Source organism: Centroberyx gerrardi, chromosome 7 (assembly GCF_048128805.1).
Source record: "Centroberyx gerrardi isolate f3 chromosome 7, fCenGer3.hap1.cur.20231027, whole genome shotgun sequence".
Lineage (NCBI taxonomy): Eukaryota > Metazoa > Chordata > Actinopteri > Beryciformes > Berycidae > Centroberyx > Centroberyx gerrardi.
Genome location: NC_136003.1, coordinates 25,081,145 through 25,108,693, shown reverse-complemented (window position 1 = coordinate 25,108,693; position 27,549 = coordinate 25,081,145). Strand labels below are relative to the sequence as shown.

The 27,549-nt window shown below is 46.5% G+C and overlaps 1 protein-coding gene and 1 non-coding gene across 4 annotated transcripts; one reads left to right on the top strand and one right to left on the bottom strand.

The window, feature by feature from the left end:
- cacnb1 (calcium channel, voltage-dependent, beta 1 subunit) lies at window positions 1-27,547 on the bottom strand. Of its 3 annotated transcripts, none has more exons than XM_071909273.2 (14): window positions 27,334-27,547; window positions 22,869-22,955; window positions 12,581-12,700; window positions 12,174-12,296; window positions 11,795-11,931; window positions 11,012-11,079; window positions 9,647-9,807; window positions 7,271-7,351; window positions 7,106-7,164; window positions 6,880-6,989; window positions 4,568-4,719; window positions 4,338-4,433; window positions 4,040-4,225; window positions 1-2,210 (listed from the first exon to the last, which is right to left on the bottom strand). In XM_071909273.2, the coding sequence occupies exons 1-14, from the start codon at window positions 27,421-27,423 to the stop codon at window positions 1,683-1,685; spliced, it is 1,998 nt and encodes a 665-aa protein (XP_071765374.2). In that variant the 5' UTR covers window positions 27,424-27,547; the 3' UTR covers window positions 1-1,682. The 3 variants fall into 3 exon arrangements, with proteins under 3 accessions (XP_071765374.2, XP_071765372.1, XP_078140593.1); XM_071909271.2 differs by lacking the exon at window positions 9,647-9,807 and adding an exon at window positions 9,062-9,090; XM_078284467.1 differs by lacking the exons at window positions 9,647-9,807; window positions 27,334-27,547 and adding exons at window positions 9,062-9,090; window positions 23,062-23,105.
- trnac-gca (transfer RNA cysteine (anticodon GCA)) lies at window positions 24,014-24,085 on the top strand. The gene has a single exon. It is a non-coding gene; the product is annotated as a tRNA-Cys (tRNA).
- Window positions 27,548-27,549: the final 2 nt, after the last annotated feature.

The following is a 27,549-nucleotide window of genomic DNA, read 5'->3' as shown; positions in this document are numbered from 1 at the left end:
TTTTCTGATTAAATTTTTAATTAAAATACGAATTTATCCACAGATTAAAAATGAAAGGCAGAAAAAGCAAAATGTAGCTACAATCAGGCACCAATGATACATGTTATTTCATATTTTTAACAATTGCGATAACGCAACAATAACATTATTTACTGATCATTATTTAATATTCATTTATTCAACTGAAGACAGGGGCGGGCCAAAAGTAGCCCGCCAAAGACATTCATGGATTCTCCATTTAGATAACTGAGTAAAGACCAAGGTTGCACCTATCCCCCCGCCCCACTTGATACTCCTCTCACTACCTCACAAGAACTGAAAATAAAAAAAAAGAAACAAAAAACAAAATGCAAATGTCCACAGGAAAAAACAACACTAATTCAGTCAGAAATCAAGAATAGAAGAAGTGGTATTTAATATTAGACAAGCTAGCTGTTTGGGTGGAAGTCGGGAGTGATTTACCACACAAAACTACTTTTTATATAACCATTAGCCCTGAAAAACAGACGACACAGCTGGTGCAAAGAAAATGAGATGAACGACGTGCTGGAGCGGCAGCATGGGCCACAGTGCAGAGTGGCCGACAGACACAGAGACACACAGATATGGTATGAAAACAAGTGTGACGAGAGTTAAGACATCCCACCGCGGCGATGGTGGACATGGCTTGGCGAGACATTCCGGCACTTGTGATTGGAGTTTTCTTGAAGTAAGGGTGTTCAGGGTGTGAGAGACTAAGGCAGGACGCTTCATTCACACCACGACTAGTAACGACCGATGCTTTTAACCCGCACCGCGTTTGAACACTGCACCCACAGCACCCACGAACAGCAGGAGACAGAATGGGAGGACGGGGGGGGGTCAGACAGTGAGGTACGATGGCCGAACCAGGTCAGGGAAGAGGTGAGTATCTTTGGGGCGTGTTGTTCTGTGTTGTTAAATACATCGAGGTGACTTGAGTAAAACAATGTCAATAAATTTCCCCCGTGTTAAAATTTATGGCAACTTCTCCACCAGCTTTTTAAGGTCTGGGTGATAAGAGAGTGGAGGCGAGAGAGACTCGTACCCTCTGGATCCCGAAAAAAGGGAAGAAACCCAGGAATCCAAGAGAGTGAGCGAGAGTAAGGTAAGAGAGAGAAAGAGAGAGAGAGAGAGAGAGAGAAAGAAAGAGAAAAACCCTGACACTGTACATGGGGACGGTGACATAAGACCCTGTTTAAGACTGCAGAGGACAGACATGACAGACTACAGCTCTACCAGCCTTCACATTCTACATTTTGAAGGAGAGATTGAGTCGTACGGATCACAATCATAGATTCACAATCATAACAATTACTGTCCTCGTGCTGTCAGTAGGATTCCATGATATTCATGCAGTATTAACATAGGAAAACAACAAAAAAAGAAAGACCTATAACAGACCAATATCATTTTTCTTCTAAACATAAATAAATTGAATTGCTAGAATAACTCGATGAGGATGGCATCTGGCAGTTGATGTACTTCTTTACATTGTACTGGGATGTAAACAGATTGATTTGTTAGCCTGATTGGCATGGCCCCAAACCCACGCTTCAGTTCCTTTTAAACCCACACCCAGGCCTCCACCCCTCCCTCCCCTCCCTCCCCTCCGCCCCTCAGTCTGTTCAGTAACTTCCTTGCCTCTATGGTGTGACGTGTGTTTAGCGGATGTAGACGTCCCTCCCCCAGTCGTCCTGGTTCTTGTTGCGGCCCATGTTGGCCCCTGTATCCGCGGGGTCCTGGCAGTACCGCTCCCTCAGCTTGGCACGTCCATGTGGCTGCGTCTGGCTCGGCATCGGCGGGTGGTTCAGGTTCTCCTGGTCCGGCTCGGCCCCCTCGTCTTCCCAGGACGCCTGGCGGCCGTGGTGCTGGGCCAGGTGGAGGCGGCTGCCCCCGCCCCCTCGGTAGGGCTCGGGCTCTTCGTACGGGTCGGTCTCAATGTCCATGCAGGAGTCGCCGGCCTCGGTGTAGGCCGAGTCCCGGCTGCCCTGCGTCTCGGAGTCGAAGGTGTCTTGCCGTGACAGGCCCCGCCCGCTGCCGCCCCGTAACTGGCCGCGAGAAGAGCGCAGGTACGTCTGCTGCTGCTGCTGAGGCTTCCCTCCCAGGTCCGTGGGATAGTCGTGGAGGCTGCCGCTCCCGCCGCACTCTGTCAGAGGCCCTTCCCGCTTCTGCTCCCCCAGGTACGGCCCCTGCAGCGAGCCGCAGCCATGCCACACAGCAACCATGCAGAGACACAAACAGTAGAGCAAAACCAGGCTGTGAGTGGTTAGTCACCAGGGTTAGGATGAGGCAGGACATACACACTAGGATTAGGTGCAACATTCACTTTGATATCAAACCACCACAATATCACAGACTGTGATGTTCCAGCTGAAAGGCCTTGCACTGAAAGCATTACCATTCATGAGTGACATCACTTTACATGCCACAATGCACACACATATTAACTCAAAAATTAAATGCACACAACATACATACACACACACACACACACACACACACACACACTCACACTCTCACTCCACTTCCATACAAATATATTAAGATTAGAAGTTCTGCTAATTCGATGCTCTAAAATCACTTCACCTAACTGCATTAGGAAGAAACACACCCAAGCAGTTATTCAGCAAGCAGACTAAACTCTATCCTATCTATTAAAGCCAACAGTGCCATCTACTGGCTCATTGACGGCATGGCAGAAAAAGTGCAGAAAGATCACTACTGTTACCAGTTATTAGTGTAATTAACTCAGCAGCTCTGATAAAATCCACACCACATGATGCTAAGCGTCTAGACTGACTCACAAAGCTGAATATATTTCCTTCTTTTTAATCAAGAAATGGCAATAGATGCAAATTTGAGGCATCTGTCCTTATGTAGATTATTTCTGTTGCCACCAAAATTAATATCTCAATGAAAAATGCTAAAAAGGAAATCAAAATGACATTTAAATATCTCACAATATGGCACTGATCATGATTGATCCTGGATATAACTGGTAGCCAATAGTAACTTGGAGTAGAGGCACAGATGGTTTAGCATTTTGCCGTTCAAATTCTTATAAAATGTGAATAGATTAAACTGGACAAACTGTTAGTAGCAGCCTCCACTAAACTAAGCCTTTCTGTTTGAAGAGGCGGACATGACTTGCTGCTTTCAGGGGCGGTACCATGGCAACACGGAGGAGGACAGCAAACTGGATTCTGCCTCCCAGAAAATAAAAAGTGCTGGAAAAAGGAGGCCATGGAGCACAAGGGGGCAGGGCGGGGGCAGAGGATGCCATTTTCACTGCTCCGGGGGCAGAGGTGCCTTATGGGTTATTCCATAAGTCCAAAGTGATTTGAGCTCTGCTATTCTCACAGTTCTCCCACTGCAGTGGAAGAAGTGCTGGCTTGAAGAAGTGGCTTGTCCATATAAACTCTGAATGGTTTTGTTTGTTTAGTATATGTTGCTTTAAGATACAGACTGTGCCATTTGTAGAGGGGTTGGTTTCTCAAACAGAGCTTTCTGCCCTTTATGTGTGGGTGTTTTATCAAACTGGCTTTTCATGTGTGGGAACTTAGATCTTATTTAGTTCATGCGCGTGTGCCAATGCCTGCATAGGTGTGTGCATGTGTGTGTTTGTGTGCGTGTGTGTGTTTGTGTGTGTGGGTGAATGTGCTCCTGGGATCCGTTTTGATAGACCCAGTATAAAGCCTCCCCCATATTCTAACCTCCCCACCTGCATGTGTGTTGTGTTTCTATATACAGCATGTCTGAATGAGGGAAACTTGATTTGAACGCTCTTCCTTCAAGGTAAGGGGGAGGGAGAGGGGCAGTGCGTATCTGGAGAGCGGGATTCTGGGTTTGGGTTGGGGTTTGGGTTTGGGTTGGGGTTGGGGTCCAGTTGCCGGACACGTCCCTCCCCCTCCGCTGGCCTTTAGAGAGCGTGCTCCTCCACTTTCCCCTCATTGGCGACAGGCCCGTCCAGGCCGGGCCACAGATCCAGATTTCGGCGCAGGGAGGTGAGCACCTGTACCTGCAGGTTGGAGACGGGCTCTGGGGAGGCGGCCAGGGCGGCGGTGGCCATGGTGCGGTTGAGCAGGGGGTTGGGCGGGTTGCTGCTCGGGGGGTGTGTGGCCTTCCAGTAGGCCTCCAGGTAGTCGGCGAGATGCTCACAGGCGTCCTCCAGCTGGTTCTCATCCAGGATGATGTCAAACAGCTCCTACACACACACACACAGGGCAGAATGAATGACTGTTTGTCCTTCAGCAGAAACTCTACGAACTCTGCAAGTGCTTTTATCGCAGACCCGAGGGTCACAAAGGGAAACTCACAGGAGGGCACTGAGCCAACTTGTCTGCTGCCACCATCTGCACATTCAGGTGTTTGGCCTGGGACTTCCCCCTGGACTTGATGAGCCTCTGGAGCACCTGGGGAGAGACAACAACACTGCATGTCTACTGAAACTTCCTTACAAATGTGCCGGTCCTGTTACACAGTTGCACGCTGTAGAAATGTGGTGAAATGAAGGAATCCAGAAATGTCCAGTCAGCTGTTGCCATACCTTAGGTGAGGCTATTTTGATGTAGACAATGATGGGGGCCAGGGAGGTCTTGGCCAGCTGGGAGGGGTGGTTGATGGTGTCTGCGTCCAGGGCAACCAGCTGCAGGGTGCGGGCCAGCTCAAAGATACGCTCAATCTCACTCTGCACCTCCGCTGAAGGCCCGGGACAGAGATAAAATACGTAAATACAGCAAGGCAGTGAGTGAAGCGATTATGTAATTTATTTTTTTGAGTGGAGGAGATTAGCATTTGTCAGTCATACTTCCTTCAGTTTGCCTACACAAGTGCACAGCTGGCATGTTAGTACTTGTGTCATGCATGTCGAATTTTATTAAAATAAAACGGTTCCAAGCGTATGAATCAGACCCCATCACAGTTGAAGTTCCATTTATGCAAAGCTAAATGGAGCAGCGTAGCATTCTCATTCTATTGCCACTTCCCAACATTTAGGATTTCCTGATATACTCGGGATGTCTGTTGCTCAAAGGAAGGAGGCACTTCAGAATGAGATGCCTGTGGCACTTGGAATAACTTAAGGACACAATTTCTCACCATGTAAACAAAAAAAAACAACAACAACTCCTCATCAAACGGATGAAGTGGAACATTAGTTTTTGTTAGAGCTACTGTACCAGGCATAGCAGTAATTATTCTATTAGGTGAACCACTCAAGTGGACTGCTTGGGCATTTTGTTTTCATTGTTCCTCAACAGCAGCCTATAAGAGCCTGTTATTTAGCATTTAGAGTACGATTCCCCCTTTTATCAGCCTGTTGACGTGTAAGGACAGAGATTAAAAAGCAAGAACCAGAATGCGCCTCGCCTGCCTGGTCAAACTTCAGCGCCTTCAAAATGTGTGCTGCCAACCCAGCAGCAGCGAGAGATAACAGGGGCAAGGCAATCTGCAGAGGGACCAGGGCTGCAGGCGTTTTGGCAGCCTCCAGAGGCCTGAAGGGAAGGGAATTAAACCTGGAGGCGAAACAGGGAAACACTCCGCAGAGTGATAAGAAACATGAACTTTAACTGACATAAAGAAATACCGAGGAAGGCTTCTATTAACCTCTCCAAAACTTCAACTTTTGCAAATTTGGATTTGCCAGAGGTGTATAAAAGCTGTACCAAAGGGAGTTTATGAGGCCAAGGCCCAGCTTCGAGCTCTTCGGTATGATCGCACACGTACAGTACAGGGAGGGGGATTCTGGGTCAAAGCATGTGGGGTGAGGGCAATGTGGAGAGTATCAGCTTCCCCTGTGTGCTCATCCCCGGTCACAGTTGTGCCCCCCAAGCACCCTATCGCATTTCTCTTCAACCACAGACGACAGACACAGAGCAGCTACCAGCCGCCCTGCTGCCCTCCCACGGTCGGCGTTCCTGTTCTGGTTTTTGTTTTTCTTTTTTTGTTAAAGGGCTACAGGCTGTCATACAAAAGTGTGAGGAACAGAGAAACTGACAGGCAAGCAGACAGGCAGACAAATGATGTATGAACAGATGATGAATGTAGCGAGAGAAAGGGGGGAAGGGAGGGTGGAGAGGGGCTTCATTGTTTTCCTGTAGGAAGGAGAGCATACGTACCCAGTACGTCTGAATCAAAAGAGAGTGGAGGAAGCGAGGGGGGGGGGGCGAGGAGGGATGGGCGGGTGAAGGGCAGAAAAGACAGGATGAAGAGAGAGAGAAGAGGCCAGATCAGACTCAGACAGTCAGGTAGAGCAGGTACATAAGGGAAAACACTTGACACCTTCAGTCCTGTGGATGAAGTACACAGCCTCCTACATGGTCTGTCCAACTCTATGGCCTTGAACAGGAACGTATGTCAGCTTGTAGGGAATCACAAAATTGTCATTTTGTGGCGCAGAAGCCGAGAAAATCCAAGTAGCCTTTGGATTCCTTTCATTCCAAAAGGAAACACTAAATACCACCGCTGTTACCATAAGGATCCAAAGCAATTCAAATAACAAAATATTGGTTTATCTGCTTTTCTATCATTTCCAAGGCTTCAGATCCTGAACCATCATGATGACACGTTTTACTCTTTCCAGTTCTTTGAGAGTTACTGTCCTTATACAAGAGAAACAAAACGCAGGTAACACAAACCACATTGACGTGAAACACAGATAGCGAAAGATAGTCAAATGGATGATAAGCAACAATTGATCTCTACCATTGTGTTGCACGGTGCCTCACTACACTGTACAGTTTCTTTACCATCCAACCAAATAACTAAACATAATGTCCTGATGGCAGAGTGGCCAGTTTGGCAGTGTGCTGTTGTCTGTTGTGGTTTATGGAGTATTAAAGTATCTGTATGTTGTCTTACCCAGGCTGGAGCGGGTGCTGGAGCGCTCGATGATGGTGTGTTTGCTGGGGTTGTTGAGGACTGAACGTTTGGCCAGGGAGATGTCCGCTGTCACCCGTGTGATGGATATCCTGAAACAGTGATGGCGCACCAGTCCGTACTGGGTTGGTATACATGTAGAAGTAGATACCTGTTGTAATAGTGTGTACGTTATACGGCTGTGGCCGGTAGCTCGCCTCATACTCACCTGCCCTCAAACTTGTGTTTCAGAAAGTCAAAGAGCGCCTTCTGCATCATGTCCGTCACCTAGAAGACAGAACATCGGACATTAGACAACTAACAGGCGAAATGAGCCATAAAACAAGTGATTTGACAAAGCCGTTTTGCTCATTTGACTTGCAAAACGCCTCACCTCGTAGCCTTTGAGTGAGGGCCCTACTAGAATGATGGGTCTCATGGAAGGAACCACGTCGTAGGGGGGGACATGCTCCATCTGCACCAGGGAGGACAGCACCAAGACTGGGGTGAGGCAAGTTGCTGTGCCGTGTCTGAGCACACACACGCACCCGCTACACACTCACACACACGCACGAAGCTCACACAGTCTCTGAAATATGATCTACAGTCACAGAAATACACTCATACATAAATCAACATTAACTCAACACAAAAGCCCTCTCTCCCTCGACCCCCCCTCCCCTCCTGTTCCTGTGAGCAATCAGAATGATATATGGTGAGTTTCAGACATTGGAGTCCATTTGTTTTATTGACTGCTTATGAATGTTCCCAAGCAGAGATCAATTTCTCACTGAAAGCGCTCGTTTCAATTTCTGAGTCTGCGGCCTGACATAATTAAACTGTCCATAATTAAACTAGATGCCAGAGCAGGAGACTTCTTGTGACTGTGCTGCTGGTCCAATATAACTTCACACTTAAAACCTGTTTCTTCTTGTTGTGCATTAGCACATGAGGGGAATTGTGAACTTGTTACTTGCAGGCCAGTAAGTGAATTGCTGAACAGTACAGGACTTTTAAAATGTTTATGCCTCAACCTTATATTCAAACAAAGACTTCTGTCATCCCCAATTTGCCCATTTATGTTAAAAATCAAAAATAAACAGCTCTTCTGATATGATCAATGCACTGATCGTCTCTGCCACAGCGGTGCGTAAGCCATTCACACTGAAAATGGAAAAATGTGCAACTGACATGGAGTCTTATGCAAAACGCCCACACACAATCAATCCACATTCTAGCACATAAACTTTAGACGTATATGAATAGCACATTGTGAATCATGAAAGGCATGATTCATCTATAAGGGCCCCATAAGCATCTGTCCTCTTTTGAAACAGTCTGTTTTGTAGTGAGAATAGGGTGAAAACAGTCACATGTCCTTTACTCTGACAACGGGGAAATGGGATGAGTTTTTTTTAGATCTGTATTCCAAGCACGCCCCCTCCTCTGTGTGCTGTGCAGCTCTTCAAGCAGGAGATAGGGCTGGAGAGCCCCGCTCCACTACATTACATTACATAAAGCCGGCCAAGGGAAGCTCATTTCGACTCATTTGTATTCACAGAATCTAAAAATACATATTTTAAAAGTTTCCAAATGGCCCTCGTCTCTGAAGGGGCAGCGCTGGAGCCGTGTACATAGCCATAGTGCTCACTCGTTTTGAATAACATTAGCACAGTGCACAGTTTAATGTGGTCAATAGCAGGGGCGATGGTGTACTCCAGAGATAACGCGTCTTTGCTCCGCAGCCTTATGCCTTGTTGTGTGATTCAAATTGTGCTGAAAAGCATAAAAAAGAGCTGATAGTAGGCTACTGTCGCTCAAATCAGCCGTCATAAATGGAAATGAAAGCATGTCAGTGTGCATTACTGTTGCACTGAGTGTAACAGGGTCTGGGACGGGTCCGCACCTGCACACTGACAGCTGTGTCATAAGCACTGGGGAGGTGACAGAGGCGTCATCCTTGATTTACAGTAGAAACTACAAATGATTCTGTGATTGTTTTGCGTCAAAACTAATGTTGTGGAGCACTTGGAAGCACGGATCTTTTACCCTTCCCTTTATAGTATGAGCACAAGTTACCACGAGAGAAGAAAAATGGAAGACAAAGCAACACAGGAGAGGAGGAGACAGAGTAAAAAGTTGAAAGGTTAGAGGTTAGTCTCGTTAGAGAACAAACCACACTCACCGACTTCTGTTTCTGTTTAGCTGGGCCACCTACAGTATCATTCCGCACACAAAAGCCCGACGAGAGAAAGAGCAAAACAGACAAAAAAGCACAAAACACAAGAGCACATTTTGTTATTGACAGGCTAGGATTAGGGGGGGGGAGGATTGGGAGAGGAGTTGTTTATTGATTAAAACAGAGACCATACTGTCTGAATCCACCGCAGCTTCATTTGGAAGATTCAGACTGATAAATACAGCAGCAGCCATTTCAGAGCGAATCAGTTAGCTCAACGCCTCTCCCAGTTGACAAGCACAGAAACAAACATCCAAACATATCTCAGCGTTACCATCGTGACCGGAGCCTGAGGGGCCAATCAGTGTTAGATTCAGGAACCAGCAGCGGGGACGGGTCAGTTGTGAGCGGTTAGTCGGAGACGGAGGGGTGGGGTGGGGGGGGAGAAGGGGTGAGTAGACGAAGGAAGTGGGGAGGGGGGGGGCGGAGGGGATGAGACCTGACCACATCTCAGAGGAGTAGAGGGAATAGATGGGGTTAGGGAGAGGGAGGCTGGCGAGGTTAAGCAGTGTCCTGGGCCCCTAGCGTTACCTTCTTAAAGAAGGGCAGTCGGTGGGCGTTGGCCTGAGGGGACGTTACGCTGCCTGACGTGCCCTTGGGGGAGCGAGGGTCACCCTGGGACTCAGGGGGCTCCTCAGCGTCCAGGTCGAGGGGGTCAACGTCAAAGGCCACTGTGGACATGTCCACGTGAGCTGAGGGGGGGGGAGGGGAGGGGCGGGGCGGTGCACGGAGAGAGGGACAAGAGGAGAGCAAAAAACACAGAGAAGGGAGAGAGAGAGGAAGAAAGAGGTGAAAGAGGATGAGAGGGAAAAAAAGAGGAAAGTAAAGGGGAAAGAGTAAATAGAGGAAGGCATGTGAGATGCATCCGGAAAAAGGCATGGGAGGAAATTGCAAGAGATGGCACAGAGAGAACAAGGCATACACTGAGATCTGAAAAAAGGTGATTTCAACTGGAAGTAACAGTGACGAGAGATTTGAAATAAAAGAATGCGTTTGATTATCATGAAGCAAGAAAACAGATGTAGGGGTTTATAACATGAACGGTGGAGGAGAGAGTGTGAATTCGGAGCGCCAGAGAGAGCGACATAGAAAGAGCGGCGACAAAACCAGAGGTGGGAGAGCCTGGCTGGGGCAGAGGAGAGGAGAGGAGAGGCGGGATGAAAGTGAGAAAGAGAAGAGGGGAAAGGTGTTGAGAGGGAGGGGTTGTGTAGCTGGGGAGGGAATCGAAGTGTGTGGCAAGGGTTGTTGTTGTTGGTGATGTGGGTAAAGTAGGCATGGGGGGGAGGGGGGCGGGGGGTAGCGGGTGTTCGCACTGTCTTGGTTTAAGTCAGATCAGCCACGCAGGATTTCGGTGGTTTAGACAGGCCAGTGTGGACTAGATACCGCAAGTATCTATTATATATGATCTGCTCCACATTCAGTTCAGTTCAGTGGCTACTATTTTAAGTAATGCCCTGTCAGGAAACCCTAAATATCAATCAGTCTTGATTATTTTCTTCTTTTTTTTCCCAGTTTGCACTTCCCTCCGTCCTGCTGTCTCTGCATATTGAGCTGCAGCACTGTGTCATCCCAGTGCTGCACACACAAGCCAGACATACTTATCAGGTTTAATGAGTGCAGTCCATTCTCACCTCTATTTCAGTCCTGTCCTGTTTGCTAATGACAGACTCCTAAGACCTCTCTCACTTCACAGCAACACCCACTGAGACGCGCCGTGATTCATCATCATGCCTGACTAACTAGCCAATTAAAATCTACATCTAAATATCAGGCACCCGGGCCTGTCTCATCTCTCTCTTTCTCTCTCTGTGTCGCTCACTCAAATATGCACACATACACACACACACACACGCACGCACGCAGTCACCAGCTGAAAAGGTGACCCCGTGACCTCACCTGTGCCAGGTGGGGTGGGCCTGCGGGTTCCCGTGGCAACGTCCAGACTGGAGCTTCCTCCAGATTTACTGTGAGGGGAAACACAGCCACATGTCACTGCTGAGTAGGAGAAAGACGATATGGCAGCTTCAAAATACCTTGTACACAGTATGTATTCTGCATGGTAGAATATGGGGACTCACTGCTGTTTTGTCTATTTATTTGCTGACATTTAACTTTGTCCCTGGTGATGAAGTGATGCTGATAGATTAAAAAATATATCAGCAGTATACTATACACTGGTCAAACCTGAATCACACTTGACCCACAGCAACACACCTGATGGAATGTTTTTCATTATCTTAAAGCCATTTTGAACAAATACAAATAGTGAAGTTGATGCCTAGAAATGAATTTCTTTCCAAAGCCTTTGTCTTTCCATCAAGGCAAAGGGCGGCTACTTTAAAGAATCTAAAATATAAGATAGTTTTGACTTAACGCTTTTCTGGTCACTGCATAATTCCATTTGTGTTATTTAATCATTTTGATGTATTCATTCTAAAATGTGGACAATAGTACAAATAAAGAAAAATGTGGTGTGTCCAAACGTTTGACTGGTAGTGTACATGAAATGAGGGTCCAGTACCATTTATGGACAGAAAGTCATGTTTCAGTTCCTGACAGACAATGTTCCCCACAGGCTGCATTCGCGGGCCGGCTGAACTAGGCTTGCCCAGTCTTGTTTTTGTAGTATACTGCTTGGTTGTAGTGTGCTGCTGATAGCTGCAAGGTCAGTCCCGTTACCTGGAGCTGAGTCGGTTCTGTCTCATCCTCTGCTCCTGCAGCAGACGGGTGTTCTCCAGTTTGACGGGGCTGGGGATGAAGCCCACCTCACAGCCCTCCTTCACCAGACGCCCAATCCACCAGTCATTATTGTACTTCTGCATACAGCAGCACAGGCACAGACAGCCAGGCATCAATAACCAATACACTGGCCTTTCCCTGCTCATACAGATCACTATCGCCCAGGCAACCAGTGCCTTTTTGTCTCATGGCCACATCAACCATACACAAATTAAATACTTTACACTATGGGATTTTATGTTATCACGGTGCCACAATATAATGCCTAACACTATTTGCAGACTGTGTTTATGGAAAAGAGCTCAATGGAAGTCCGAACCTCTTTGATGTGCAAGAAGTCTTTGGCTTCGAAGGATATGGCCATGCCCTGCACAGGGACGTCATCGTTGGGGCCGGAGTTGTAGCCCACATTTGTCCGCACAGCAAATGCCACAGGTTTGGTCTGGAGCAGTGATGGGCAAGACAGATGTTAGTATGCAGAGAACGGCTCTCCAAAAACTGACTGAGCTGCTGTCCTGACACTGGAGTCTTAGCTAAAAGGTGAAATGCTTTTTATGTTATGAAGAGAACCCAGAGTCCATATAATGCTGCTGCATAACACTGATGATATTTGATGAGTTTTAGCAATGTCAGAACACTAATGTGAAGATTATGCAACAATAATGACTCTTAAAGTGCTGCTGTGTATGAATATCAGGGACAGGGGTGCAGCAGTCGACCTCTGACCTTTGCTTTCTCGAGCGTGGCGAGGGCCTGTCTGTCGGCCTCCTTCCTCAGAGCCTCTGGATCCTCCTCCAGGGACACGTCTGAGTCCGACGGCCGGCTAGTGTAGGAGTCTGCAGAGCCCTGAGGTGCACAGAAACACTGAGTTTACACGCTGGTCAGGAGGAAGGAGCCCCAGCCTCCCCAAAACCTCAACCCTCCTCACCGGTGAGGGGTAAGAAAGACAGGAATAGTCCAAGTGAATTCACAGGTTTCATCTGATACACATTACACACACCGGCCCACTGTGGCACCGAGGTGAGGGGGAAAAAATGATTGGACTGCCAAGGTGTCTGTGTGTAATAACTCACTGAGAGTCTGTTGTCTAAACCCATTTTTTCCATCCCTCTCGTTTTTTGGTTTTTTTTTAGAAAAATTGTAGTGTGGCTCTGCCTTTACAATACAACAGTAACATCCTGTGGTAATAATGTCAAGAGTGGCCTGAGAAAAATAACCTCCATGAACACAAAAGGGGGATTGGCCGCCTCGCCCTGTGCAAGCTGACTCCTAAAAATGACACAGACAATCACACACCGATAGCAGGTCAATGTAATTTGAGTCGGAAGAGGATGCACAACAGCAGCCAGACGTTTCCACTAAGGTCGAGGTGTTTGATGTTTTTCGCATGCAGCGGCATAACAGGTTCAGTGTGTGGGTGCGTCAATGAGGGAAGGAGAGAAAGAAAGAGAGAGAGCGAGAGAGAGAGAGAGAGAGAGAGAAAAAAAATGGCTGGAGGACCGTTTATAATATTAGCGGGGATATAAATTTCTCATGAAGTGGCTACGGTTTCCAACGCTTCCACCACTCATGCTCGGTAACCTGACCCTCTTTGGCTGACCCTAGCCCAACCACCCATACCACACAATAAAAACCCTGGCCTCCAGCGAGCCTGCGGCGCCGGCCCACTGCGCTGTATGGCTGAACGCCGCAGTGAGGGAGGCGGCCTGAAGTTCTGAAGTGTTTGAGTGTTCAATTTATATAACAATCCCGCTTGTTCTCTTCTTGCTGGTTTTGAGGTGACAGGCTGCCTGGCGCTTTGTAGGAGGTGCTGACAAGAATGCGGACAGCTGAATGTGCCAGGCAGGAGAAGTGAGTCATTAGCTGTGGGTTTTTAAAATAGAGGTGAGAATGCGCAAAGATGACATACACCATATGTAATGACGATAAAAATTAAAAAAAAAAAAAACCCTGCTAGAAAGTAAGCAGCTTGTGAACACGTGCAGACAAACACAATACAGAGAACGCACACAAGCAAAAAATCTCCATGTAGTCGTTTCTGGCTTCTCACTCGTATTGTTTACATTGTAGGTTAATATCGCTTATTTTACAGAACCATGGGAAATCTAAGAAGCGATGAAAAGAAACTCCGAGAAAGTCTTTGGTTCCCCCATTCCTCAAACACAAACACCTAGCAGGGACCTGGGGTGAGAGAGTGTAGCTCATCTCTCATCTCTGCTCAAACAGAAAGAGACCAGACTGGACTTGAGGGGCTAAATATACCCAGACTCAAATACTGGTTGTGTGTGGAGGAGTGAGACATCTGTGCGGTGTGTTTGCGTGTGTTTGCGTGTATGTGTGTGTTTGCACGTGCATTTATGTGTGATTAATGATCCTCTACGCATTTGATTACTGACCATGTGTCTCTGTACGATCTAAAATGAAATGACAAACATAAATGTTGATTCTAGCTCAGCCACCTGTCGTATCAAGGCGCTCTGTGGCTTGGCAACAACAGACCAAACGCAGACACTCCCCGTTGCCACGGCAATGGTTAGACAGGGTCCTCGGGCATCTGCAAACCATCCCCACTTCCTGTTTCGTTTACAACTCAAACACTCACAGCGGTACGCCCGCATCTCACTAAAGTAGGAGCAATGATACTGTGAGTGGCATGCAGCGTTTAATGAGGATAATAACAGCCATCCCCCACTTACCAGCTCTGAGTCATCTTCTAAACCATACAGGTGCATCCCAACATGGAGCGCCGATTAAGAAAAGGTTAATAAACCTTGATGGGAAAGCCGCAGGAATCTTGTCTAAGAGAAAATCAGCTGAAATGATGTCTGAAATAACCTGGGACCAACTCCCTAGCTACAACAGGTCTGTGGTGCAGCAAAATGTAGAGCGAGTGAGAGGGGGAGGGATGGGCGATGACTCTGTGTGTGTCTGTGCGTGTGTGTGTGTGTGTGTGTGTTTGTGTGGACAAATGCTTGCGAGAGTGTCTCTGAGTCACTCACCCAGTCGGTTCACGTCAAGCAACACAACCACGGAAAAACAAAGAGGCAGCGAAAGAAGAGCCAGAGAAGGACAGAGACACACACACACACACAAAAATAAAACGTAAGTCAATACTTTATGAAAAAAATAGTACAGGTGGAAGAGGGTAGAGACAAAAGAGGAACTGATCAATAGTCCTTCCTAACTCTTCCTCCCCTGAAACACTTCAGCACAAGCGCATTGATAAAGAGTGAATGAGCAATCAGACAAATCCTTCCTCCACCTTTTCTTTTCTGAGACAGCGTGCCACTCTCCTTCATTCCCCCCTCTTCTTCTCCCTGTCAATAGGTTGTGTCTCTAATTTAGTTGCTTGCTTCACTTCACATACAGCTCCCGTTCAAAATAGCTACAGGCCACCTGATGGCAGAGCTGCTTTCCTATTGGCGGGGCAGGAGCAGAAACCCCCAGCAGTGTCATAGTAACCATCTCCGCAGCTTGTTACAGTGAACCAGAGAGAGAGAGAGAGTTACATCAGGAAGGCTCAAGGAGATAGACAGAAGATATACGAATCAATAGTAAATAAAACACTGTGTGCCCTGAAGGAAAATCGTCGCCAGGGAAATTTAATAACAGCTTTTCAACAGGTGATCAATGAACTATTTTCTCGCATTATGCTTATTGCCGCTCTGAGGCCACAGCCTGGTCAATAGGCAGGGAAAATAACATGACACTATGCTCAAAACTACATCAAAACAAGATATTATGGCTTGAGGGACTTTTCTTAGGAGGTAAATACCCATGCGTGCACTAACAAGACTACATAAACCGACCACTGAAGAGCTACAACTTTACATTTATTTGGCAAAATCCAAACTATTCTCGGCAGCCCAACAACAGAAAACAAAGAAATCGTAAAAACACAAGCAGAGGTGTGAGAGGTGAGACTCAATAATTATCACGAAAATGAGCAGACTGGGTTTCTCCTGCTCCCTCCATTTTCTACAAAGTGGCTGCCACCGTGATGAATTTACACCTCCTTAGCTTTGATATTGAATAGATTGGAAAAAAAGAGGGAAACAGAAAGAGAGAGAGAAAGAGAGGAAGCATGAAATAAGGATCGAGGGCGGGACGGCGAGAGACAAGTGCTTTGAATAATGAGGGTTGAAAAGAGTTGCCCTGCAGCAAGGAAATGCGTTAATGCTGTTTCTTCTGATGCAATGGCGCCCTTGCAAATGGTTTCACTGGAAAAGGAGGTTGGAAAAAAAAAAAAGGAGTAGTTGGACGCAGGAATGCAGATCCTCATTTGGAAAGAACATTTCCATCATCATGGGTAAGCGTACCACTGAAAGCTTATATTATGCGCATATCGAATGGGCCAACATTTGACTCGTTTCAATTCCGTTCCCCCTTTCTTATATTTTCATATGAAATACAAGAAGTCGTCGCCCCTTCGTCTTCCTGTCCTGACGATAGAGGGGAGGTTGAAGGATCTGATCCGCTACCTGCATGAACATCGCAGCAGGCAGTGTCAAACTTCACAATGTATGACTATGTGATTATTATCTGAGCGCTCACACTGCTAACTCCTGTCCTGATAATTATATACTGTAGGTAAAAATATCTAAACATGTCTCAGGCTCGGATGATGTCAATGCACCACTTTTGGGAAGTTAATCTAGACAACTAAATATCTATTATCAATTGCCTAATATCACACTGACTGTAATCAAGAGAAAAGCAGTGTACCTCCTCCCATTTGCTTTATCTCTGAGGCCCCAGTCATCAAACATCTCACAGCATCTCAGCATCTCAGACAGCTGAGAGCCAATCAGAATGCATTAGCACTCAGGTCTCAGTTCCACTGTGCATTCACATCACATCCAGCGCCGTAAGAGAGATTAGCTCAGCGAACGATCAAAAGGCAGGTAAGGAACAGGCAAAAGGGGAAGATAAGGAAAACTGTTTGCAGAAGAGATAAAAGGCAGATGTAAAGTGAGGAGCCGTAAAAGAAAGATTCCCTGCCTCATCGTCGTGGCCGGTGGCTGTAAATGGCCATATTGCTCGGCTCTGTCACAGCAGTGTCATGGCAACCAGCTGGACGGCCACAGTAACGCCGGGAAGCCGGTCTCAAAAGGCCCTGAAGTGCTGAGGGATAACTAGAAAGCATGAGTCATGGACAGAACTAACTGGAAATACCCAGATCCACAAACAAGCGGAGAAGGGACCCAAGTTTTAGCAATAGCAAGTCCTTGATTAATTATTTTCTGGGGAAAAATTTTACATACAATCCAGCAACACAAAAACATGGAAACTGCAAACAGAACGACCAAACAATCAACATCAGACACAAAACTGTGAAGCGGTGTAGTAATTGGAAACTCTTTGTTAACCAGTGTATTTATGCTGGATGCTCATATGAAATCCTTGAGTCCCACTGTGTCATTTAGAATAACAGGCCAAGTCTCGATCCGGCCCAGGCCCGTCTAGAACCAGGGGGCCCGCGGAGAAAGACAAGCCCCCTGAAATGGCCATGGTGCTGGGGCGGCCGGGCAGGCAGCTCACATAGCAGTAAGAGGCGACCAGTGGGACTGGAAGTCTAATTAAAAACACAGCGCCTTTCCAGCAGCTGTGGCCCAGCCCAAAATGGAATCGCTCAACGCAGTCAAAAGAGGGGGATCAAAGAAAGCCCAAGACGAGGAGATACGGCGCTGTCACAACACGGACGGCAAATTACGCTTTCCTGTCACATCTGAGTCAAAACTATCCACCCAACTTTCTATAGTCCATTCACCCACAGGCTCACAGATACACACACACACACACACACACACAGAAACTCCAACACACTCTTCTTCAAGTTCAGCCCTCTCTCTCTGGACAGACACGGCAAAACTGTAAAGCTGGTAGGTTTATCCAGATCCTTCTTACCATGACGGGCCTGTGAATCCTCTCGGTCATATCCATACCTCGTTTGCCACGCTCGCCACACCACGGCAAACCAGGGGGGCAAAGCCACAGTCCACACAGCCGGGGGTTATGTGTGTATGTATGACTGTATGTGCGTGAGAGAGAAAAGTGACGACTAGTGTGAGTATTTGTGCGTGTGCCTCTCTGTGTGCAAGTGTGACACAAGAATACGTGTGTATGTGTGTGTGTGTATGTGTATGTGATGTGTGTGTGTGTGACAAGAGAGAGAGCCAGAGAAGAGTACAAGTGTGTGAAAATAGGAGAGCGCTCTCCTAACCCCCAACCCCTTCACACACACACACACACACACAAACCCCCCACCCCTGAAGAACCTGAACCTTGTGTAGAGGAAGGGAGAGCGAGCGAGTGAGCGAGCGAGGGAGCTGGAGCTGGCCGGGGGTCGGGTTGCAGGACTTGTGCTACATTTGCAAACTGGGGAATTATATTTAGCCCTGGCCGGACAGAAACAGGGACGTGAACACAGCGAGACCCAGAAGGAGGCTCGGTATGCAGCCGTCAGCCATTCAATGCCCCGACTGACGTGGGAGAGGGGCTGGGGCAGTGCCCAGGGAAACCCCCCCTTTCCTTCATCCCTCCCACCCTCTGTCCTGCTCTCTCTCTCTCTCTCTCTCTGTCTGTCTGTCTCTCTCTCTCTCTCTCTAACCCCTTGTCCATCCGGAAAAGGGTATCAGACAAGGGGATAATATAGGAGGGGCAACAGAGAGAAGGCGCGGGCGTCAGTGGGTCAGTGCAACAGCAGTGACACAAGGACATGAAGCACAAAGATCTATAAGACCAAACACTTGGTGGCAATCAGCACTTAGGCCTCTGAAGTATCTCTGCTGAACAGTTACCTTTCAAAATCCATCGGGTGATTCATTCTGATACCAACTAGGTGTTAGATTTAGTCCAAGACAGTCAGCTACTAATAACTTAATCATGTTTTTATTTGAGTTCTTATATATCCCACCTCAGCAAAGCAATACCTCACGATATCTTGCTCATATCAGACAGGAGTTATTATATATAAATGTTTGTCGATCATGATGTCATTGGGACAAATAAAATTGAATCTTGAACTTGGTAAGTGTGAGCCACAGTGATTCACACTTATACCTATTCACTGTGACCTGCCAGCAGTGTTAAAATGGCACCAGGCTGAAGGTGGAGATCTGCAGGGAGAGAGGGGCGGCTGGAGGTCTGATCTGTCCACTAGAGGGCGACCTCTGACTCGGTGGCGGGAGCTTCTCCATGGCTACGGAGCTGGAGGCTCTTCCTCTCCTGTGTTGCTAGCTGATGATACACAGTCAGTTGGGGAGGGTGAAGAGAGCTGGTGACAAACCCACCAGTTGGCCTGAACAGCTCCTTGTGCAGCCAGCCACAGCAGCAACTGGTGTTTTACTGGGATTCAAATGCCAGGACTGACAGGAGGACTGATTATACCCCCTCACCACCCCGCTCTCCAAATGGAAACCCTTCACATATGGCAGCAGGATTTCTCTCTTTATTGCCAAATTGGCAAGAAATTATCATGGCTAAAGAGCCATGTGAAAGAAAATGGACTTGATGCCACTCAAAGAGAAGCAGCAAATTGGTGGATGGTTTTCTTCTAAGTTGGATGAGCGGGGCAGATTTCACGGTTTATTAAATGCAAGATGGATCTTGTCAGTGTAATAGCTGCCTAGGATTTCATTCATTTGGCATCAGAGTGATTATGGTCACTGACTGTCTGTTGGGGAACAGCGCATCCCTGCTCACTGTAGCAGTATGGCTACAGGGCATCAGTGATTGTTGGACTGATTGCAAAAACAGTTTTAATGGATCTGATGTTATGTGCTCCTCTTGCCCAACCCCCTCATGTGATGTTATATTATCATGGTGTGTGTGTGTGTGTCTGCTTGTGATCTATCCTGCTATGAAAACATGTAGTTATGGGCTGTTGATGACATAGCACACAACAGACTACTCATAAAATGGTTTCAATTTTCATTTCCAAAGAGATGGAACAGAAATTTGGAAATAAAAATCCCAGCTGCCATCAAATTGAGTTTTATTTAATGACAACCTCACCGCATGCTCCCGGAACAACAGAGGACATGTTGCCTATCTTACAAAACAGCAGTATGAGAGTCCTGCCTGTCTTTGCACACCTGAAGACGGACTGTGGTTCTGTTCAAGCCCTCACACAAATGAACACTGCACAAGCACGTAGGTTGCATCCATACACACACACACACACACACTCACACACACAGAGAGAAACACACACAGACACACGCACAAGCGCACAAACACAGACCCATCTCGTCTCTCCATCCCACTGTGCCTGCACACAGAGGGAGATTCAGTGGCCCGGTTGCCATGGAAACCAGGCTGAGTGTACCAACCAGCTCCACCGTTGGTTGATTGTGGTTCTTATGTATTTGTGTGTGCGTGTGTGTGTGTGTGTGAGAGCGTGTGCTTGCGTAGGTGTGTGTGAGACTATAAAGCCTATACAGGGCTGTTCTTTGAGTTGTACAAGGGGAGGCAAACATAAGCTACATGTACAATTACCTATGGAGTGCCAGCATATTTCTTTGATGTAAATAAAGCCTATGTTTGAGCATTAGGTAATTTAGCACTCAGGTTTTTCAGTCCTAATATGGGTGTGTTTGTAGTTACAGACTCATATATTAAATGGCAGAGTCACACAGTCCGTATGTGTGCGATGTAAAGCATTTAGACTGTTTAAAAACCCAACTTCTTCCAGCGGCAGCCCGGATGAGTGAAATGCGGTGCAGTAGCATGAGACATGGGAGCCTATTTATCTCAGGAAGTGTTAAATCATCCTTACTACGGGTAATGAGTTCCTCATACAGTGTGAGTGATTATGAATCCCTGTGCTACTGCTGCTGCCTAACCTGCAGGCCCGGTGCACGTGGTCCTTCACCATGCCAAGTGGAGCAGACACGGAGTTAATGAAGGATGAGGCGGTGGGGAGGGCAGTGTGTGTGCGGGCGAGGATGCAGCTAACCTTTCGAATCCACAGGAGAGCTCAGCTCCCTCTGTTCGCCGACAGCGAGGGGAGTGTTTTCTTTTTTAGAGCGACACCGGTACCGAGCAGGTAAATGTCATTCGGCGCGGGGCAAATCATTTCCTCTCACAAATGAAGAGGTCAGACGGAAAAGGTGGGGCCTCATTTAGCCGTGACACGGTGTGGCTTTGAAAAATGTCATGTCCAGACAAGGACTGCTGCTCGGGTCAGGAGCGTGCGGCGACTTAACCCGCCCCCATGAACTCCCCCCAGGAAGGAAATGTTCCTGTCTGGTAAAGAGAGACTTTTTTTGACCCATTCTCAGCAGGGAAATGAATCTCTCCTGCTGATAGGTCCCCATCAGCTCATCCTGACAAAGCTAGAAAGTCTGGGGGTCTAAGCCCAACACCAGGGGCAAGAAACCAGGAAGCTGATAATCACCATGTGAGCCCGGGGGGGAATCCCTGCTAGAGAGACGCTTCACCACTGTTTCTCCATCTAACTCAGCTCCAACTCTGCATGGAAACGTCCGCGATGTGACGTTGAAGCTATGTATAGGCGTAGGCATAGGGGGTTCACTGTTGTCACTGGTGATGCGTATCAAAGCCGCATCAGTGTGCGAGATACACTAAGTGGGCTGTGTGACACATGAAGGTGAAGAGAGAAAGACAAGGAGATGAAGAAGCTAGGTGGGTGTATTAAAAACACAGTGCATATTTGAAGACGGTATTGGTTTTCACAGTCACAGTGGATAAAACAGGCAAAGAACAGCGAGCGGTAATATATGAAAAATAACAAATAAACTAGGGGGAAAATTGACTGTGAAAATAAAAGTGCAAACATTGGGGCAACCGACACCCATTTAATTCTGCCCTCAGCTCAGTTTACCTTATGGGTGTCAGGGATTTTAAACCAAATTTGACAGTGGTTTTTTGTGCATGTATTATTAGGCCTTGTTAGAATAACAAACCTCATATCATTCATTTGAACATAGCTGTATTGGCTCTTGGAAGTGACCTTTCCCATGTGACCCTAATTTTGTGTATTCTTCCCTCAACCCTATATTTGTGTTGAGGATTTTACTCTGAATTCTAGTAATGATGCAGAAAAAAAGATCCAGCTGGGCTTTACTTCCAGGAACCAAACACTTCAGTATTAAGTGGATCATGTCATCACATGTTAGACTTGCTTTGGTGTTTGAATCCAGTGAAGATGAGTTCACTGATTTAAGGATGAAGAGCATATATATATATATATATACGCAAGGATTAACATATGATTTAGACCTACATACAGTAATATACACTCAAATATTATGAAGTAGCATTTTTCTGAAAAATGAGGAACTTTTTTGATTAGAACTATATAACTGCTAAAGTTTGGGCTGGTAAAAGTGAAGCATTATAACTGTACAGTGGGTCAGTGGTATGTGGATTGGCAAAATGTCTAATGTTCTGGGTGTAAATGTTCTGGGTTGTATTGTGTTGTATGTGACAGATACACTGCAATATGAAAAATGTTGTAAAACCCAGATTTAAGGGATGATTTGGTGCTGAATAGTGTCCATATAGTGAGTATCTATTATTCTTTTCCTAAACGAAACTAACTCTCCCCCTATCATTTACTCACTTTACTCAACATTTTGTTAGTTTCTAAGGCAGATAGGAGGATTTAGTTGCCTAGAAAATTCACTTTAAGGCCAGGTTCACCAAAAAATTGTGTTAGGTCTTATGCTTGTCAATAATCATTTGACAAACCATACAAGTAAACAATACATTTTTTTAAAGGTAAAGATAAATTCTTTAAAAATCTCAATCCAGGGGGAAACAATAAAAGCGATGGGGAAAAATTAAACAGAATCTGTGAGAAGATAAAACAGATCAGGAGCTACTGAATTCCCAGCATTTAAAGCTTTCGTTTAAACTCCCTTAAACTTTCATACGATTCTTCACAAAATAAAACAAGAAGAAAGTTGGGGGCCTTTAGTCTAGCACCCGGATTAGCTTTTCATCAGCAGCGGGTGCTCTGAGCGAAGGATTAAGGCTAAAATGTTACCTGTCGGACGAAGCTGTTGGAGGTGGTGTCAGAGGAGGTGCTTCCATCTGAGCGCTTAAATCGGCTCTTCCTCTTGGCATACTTTCCCTAAAAAAAGGAGGATTTGGGAGGGGAGGGGAGGGGAGGGGAGGTCAAGAGGATTTGGAAGAAAAGAGAAAAACATAAAAAAAGTTAGACGTATGATTGCTTTCACCTTAGAGATCCCCGAATACATCTTGATATGCTTCTTAGAAACCGTTGTTGTTAGTCTTTGGGAGCATGACAACCGTTAACATTTGGTTTACCATTTGTGAGAGCCTCTGAACATGATCAGACAGGCAGATAAGAGGGAACAGCCAGCGATGTAGCAGCCCGACTCCCAGATTGGAGAGGGAGTTAACCAGAGAAATCGTGTCCTGGTCTCATTCCAGTCTCGCCATGCACAGCCTTCATTACTGGTCATTATTCATGTCCTGATGTAAACTGGGACCCTGTAATCTGATTGGCAGACCCCTGGCAAATGGCCTATCCGGGTTGGGCAGAGGCCGCACATTGCATTACGGGCCCACCCTGTCCGCATCGCCATGGCTACACAATGCCGACTAATCGCATTTGTTGGCAATCAAGAGCCCCGGTGGCTTAGACTGCCTGTGTTCCTCCAGTGTGTAAAAAAAAAAAAACACAAGGAACTGCTTGGTCACGATAATGGTTACAAAACAAGGCACAGAAACATACAGTATGTAAATGTGACCAAACATATGTTAATGTGTTAATGTGACCTTGTTTTTAGAACTAATATTGCATTATATTAGTGCTGGTGGGATGTACAAGGCTACTTGACGTCCTGTGGAGGCTTCTCTCTTCTTATTATTTATTTATTCAATAGGAACAGTGCATATTAATTAACATTTAAAACCAAATATGCCAGGTTTAGCCCCACCAGGCTACTTTCCATCTGTTGTCCCTTAGCAGGTTGATGTCACAGTTAAAACACGTCACACACTCTTGAAAGTCTCGTCATATATGTCGACTGCTGTGTGGTTATTGTCGTGAATTTTTTACCATTGCTGCAAACAAAACAAAATTTCCCCTCGGGGAGAATAAAGAGTTGACTCGACTTGACACACCCAGCACACGTGTGACACTTCCCCGCATGTTACCTCACAGGGGGTATAGCTCAGTGGTAGAGCATTTGACTGCAGATCAAGAGGTCTCCGGTTCAAATCCGGATGCCCCCTGCTTTTCTGTCTACCGTGTTGTGCTGCACCAAACATGAGCATGCATGATCAGCTCTAACGCTTGAATCTTCATGCGTGTAATCTCTCCACTTGATCAAAAACACATCGGACAGCTTTCGCCCTCTGACCTGTTTTTTCTCTTTCGTACACGCTGTAAGAAACAAGAACATCCACCAATGTTCTCCCACACACCTGCTCCGAGCAAACCGACACCCCCGCCTCCCACACACACACACACTCACACACACATGTATGTACACCTGAGTCAACAGTGAACTTTATCAGTCAGCTGCACACTACTAGCCCACTTAAAACTTCAAACATGTCGACAGTGTCTGTGTATCTCATGGCTATGCTTTGATCAGCAGGAAAAATCCACTGCTAGTTAACTACCCAACAGCAGTGATCTCCCTCTACCTGTAGCTGTAAACAGTATTTCTTATCATGGTCATCGTCGTCTGAGACGGGACAGGACAAGGCCTTCAGATGTACGACCTCTCCAGCGTTTACGGAAACCCCCCCCACAATATCAGACACTCGTTCCCAAAGACTGTGTTCACGAATTCGTTTGAATTCATTTCGACGTCCTGCGGTTCAAAAGTAATGCCACTAGCCTTGTGTGTCATGCTTGATTTACTGCTGTTGATGGGGTGCATACAGGGCAGGAGGTCGCACAGCAAGCAAACTGTGATACACCCTACAAGTTAACAGTTGAATCACACTGTCACGGTCTTACAAACTCCTGCAAGTAGCTGAATTATCCTTCCTGTCTTAGATGTAAAAGTTGAACGAAAGGTGATGATAAATAAGAACATTTTTGTGGGTGGCAAATGGAAATGGGCAAACCTGGGAATTAGATGGGAATTTGCAAATGTGACAAGCCCAAGGTTTATTGTGGAGAGCATAGTGGGTTAAGGGAAAGTAACCCATAAGTATGGTGATAAAACATACTGATGGTCATCGCTGTTGGCAAAACTGTTCCATCTACGCTGCCTCAGACATGTTGCCCAAGCAGCATCGTGGCTGTTAATGATTACTGTGGCGTACTGTGATGTTTTGATCATTTTGTGTCTGTGAATTAAATAAAGATTCTGATGAAGATGAGCTAGTGAAGGGCGACGGAAGAATTACAGCATTGCATTTATTTTTCCATCAACAAACTTCGGCTCTGTGACAAGTTCACAATTGAGTTTGGGCGGGGGGGGGAAAGAGCGTGTGTGTGTATGTGTGACTGGGTGGGCGGGTGGATGTGTGTGTGTCTATGGGGTGGGGTGGGGGTCTCCTCAGCGGAGCCGTGATGGGGCGAGTTCCCGACAGCAAAGGGCAGGGAAATGCCAGAGGAAGTAGGGAGGGGAGGCTTCCTGTTGGTAAACAACCTCAGAGGTTAAGTGTATAATTAAAGAGGGTCTGGTGTGAGCGGGGTGGGGTGGGGTGGGGAGGGAGAGTGCGAGGGTGGGAAGTGAGGGTGCGGGGGGGAAGGGGAGGCGACAACATCACTGTAACGTAATGCAAACCACAGTCTACTCCAGCCAGAACCTTCCATGTAATATTCTACTCTCCCAGAGTTCAACACTGCTCCGCTGTCTCTGCCAGTCGACAAACACAATCTTTAATCTAAGCAAACGTCCCCTCCGTCCCTCTCTCCCTCCCCTTCCCCCCCTCCCCGCCCCGGCCCTGATTCGGATCAGTTCAGCATTCTCTGGCCACAATTCACTTATTCTGCTGTGTATTGGGATGGGGGTGGAGGGAGGCGGGGTGGTGGGGGGGGTTAGTAGATCCAGGACTCCAGGATATTAGAAATGCGGTTCCCTGCTTGTCTCCCCACAGCTGAGTTATAAATACATATGCCAGCGTGACCCGCTGCAGGTCTGCATGAACTTTATATCTAATTGATCAGAGGTGCCACACACAAACCCATTCCCTGCTGCCTGGCACAAGGAGGGGGTCCATCTGTTTCTCACCACCGCCACACAAACGGATAGAGATCTGATTGCTAAAAACAGACAGGAAGAGGTGAGATAGAGAGAGAAAAATAGACAGTGGGACATTCAAAGCAAAGTGGATACAAAGGCAGAGGGAATATGGTGGATTGAGGAGGGGAGGAAATAGATGAGAAGGGGATGGGAGGAGTGGGAGTAAAAAGGAGAGAGAGCAGGATGTATACTTGGCATGGGTTTAGGCTCTGGGTTGTTTTATGCTGCTGTCTGTGGTGGTGTGGTGATTTTTTTTCTCTGGAAAAAGACAATGATGGAGCTCAGTGTGGGCGTGTTTGTTCTGGACATTCTCATCATTTTGTATTCCTCCCATTTAAATTATTATGACTAATCTTGCCCACAAGTCCAGCCACATCATAGCACTTCCAAAAAGCTATTTGCATCTGTGAAAAAGTTACACTGTCCAAAGTTTTGGGCTAACATTTTGTGTAGGAAAGGAATAACATAACTATTCAATATAGGGTATTCAATACACCAAGTGGCATAGAAGTGTGTGTGGTTTTTGGAAATGTGTCTGGCTATATTTACTGTAACAAATTTCATGACAATTTTGGTGGATATAAGACTGGAAATATTAGATAAGCGTATTACTTTACAATTTCTGCTCATGCCAAGTATGAAAACTTAGAAACCATCCATTAAGCTATTTCACATTAGATTGGTTAGACTGTCCTCCAGCTGGGCAGATCAAAATTTAAAAAGATGAATATTCATCCGATTTGTTAATTACATATTAGTTACACCAAGGCGTGGTTTTCTCCTCGTTAAGCACCCGGTAGCAGACAGCATATAGACAACCCTTACATCACATCTCCACATAATGTGGTTACCTGCACGCTGGCGAATTATTAAAAGCAATCCAATTACGGGTTAGACGCAGGCCATGGATGAAATAACACATCCCAAACCACAGGAGGCAGAGACTACAACCTGTAAAACGCCAGACTTGAAGCGCGCTCTACCTACGAGACGAAATTATTCAATCAATTCCTGCTTCTTCCTCTCAGAATTAATTATCACATGGATGGGAATTCACGCTTAAATCAGTGCCGCGTACACTAGAGAAACAGCATTTTAGACTCCGCACGGTAAATCACTTTAATTGTGGAACAACCTGTTAAGCTTACGAAGTCAAACACGCTCGGTTATTGTCAAAATAGCCCGTTCCCGCAATTAGCGTCGGTCTGTACAGAGTGTTTCCGTTCTTCTGTCGATAATATTTGATTTTCCTCCATTTGTTTTACGCTGTCTTACCTGCGTGTGTGGATGATGGTCGAACATGTCCATTTGGATCTCCTGGGTTGAGGTCGAAGGCGTCCTGGACATACTACTTTTCTGTACCATTGATTTTACTTTTTTTTTTTAATTCTATGCTGTGTTTCGTGTGTTTATGATGGTATCGACATAGTCATTTTCAGCGAGAGTAACGGAGCTGTTTTTCCTCGGTTTATCTATCTAGGCTGGTCCTTA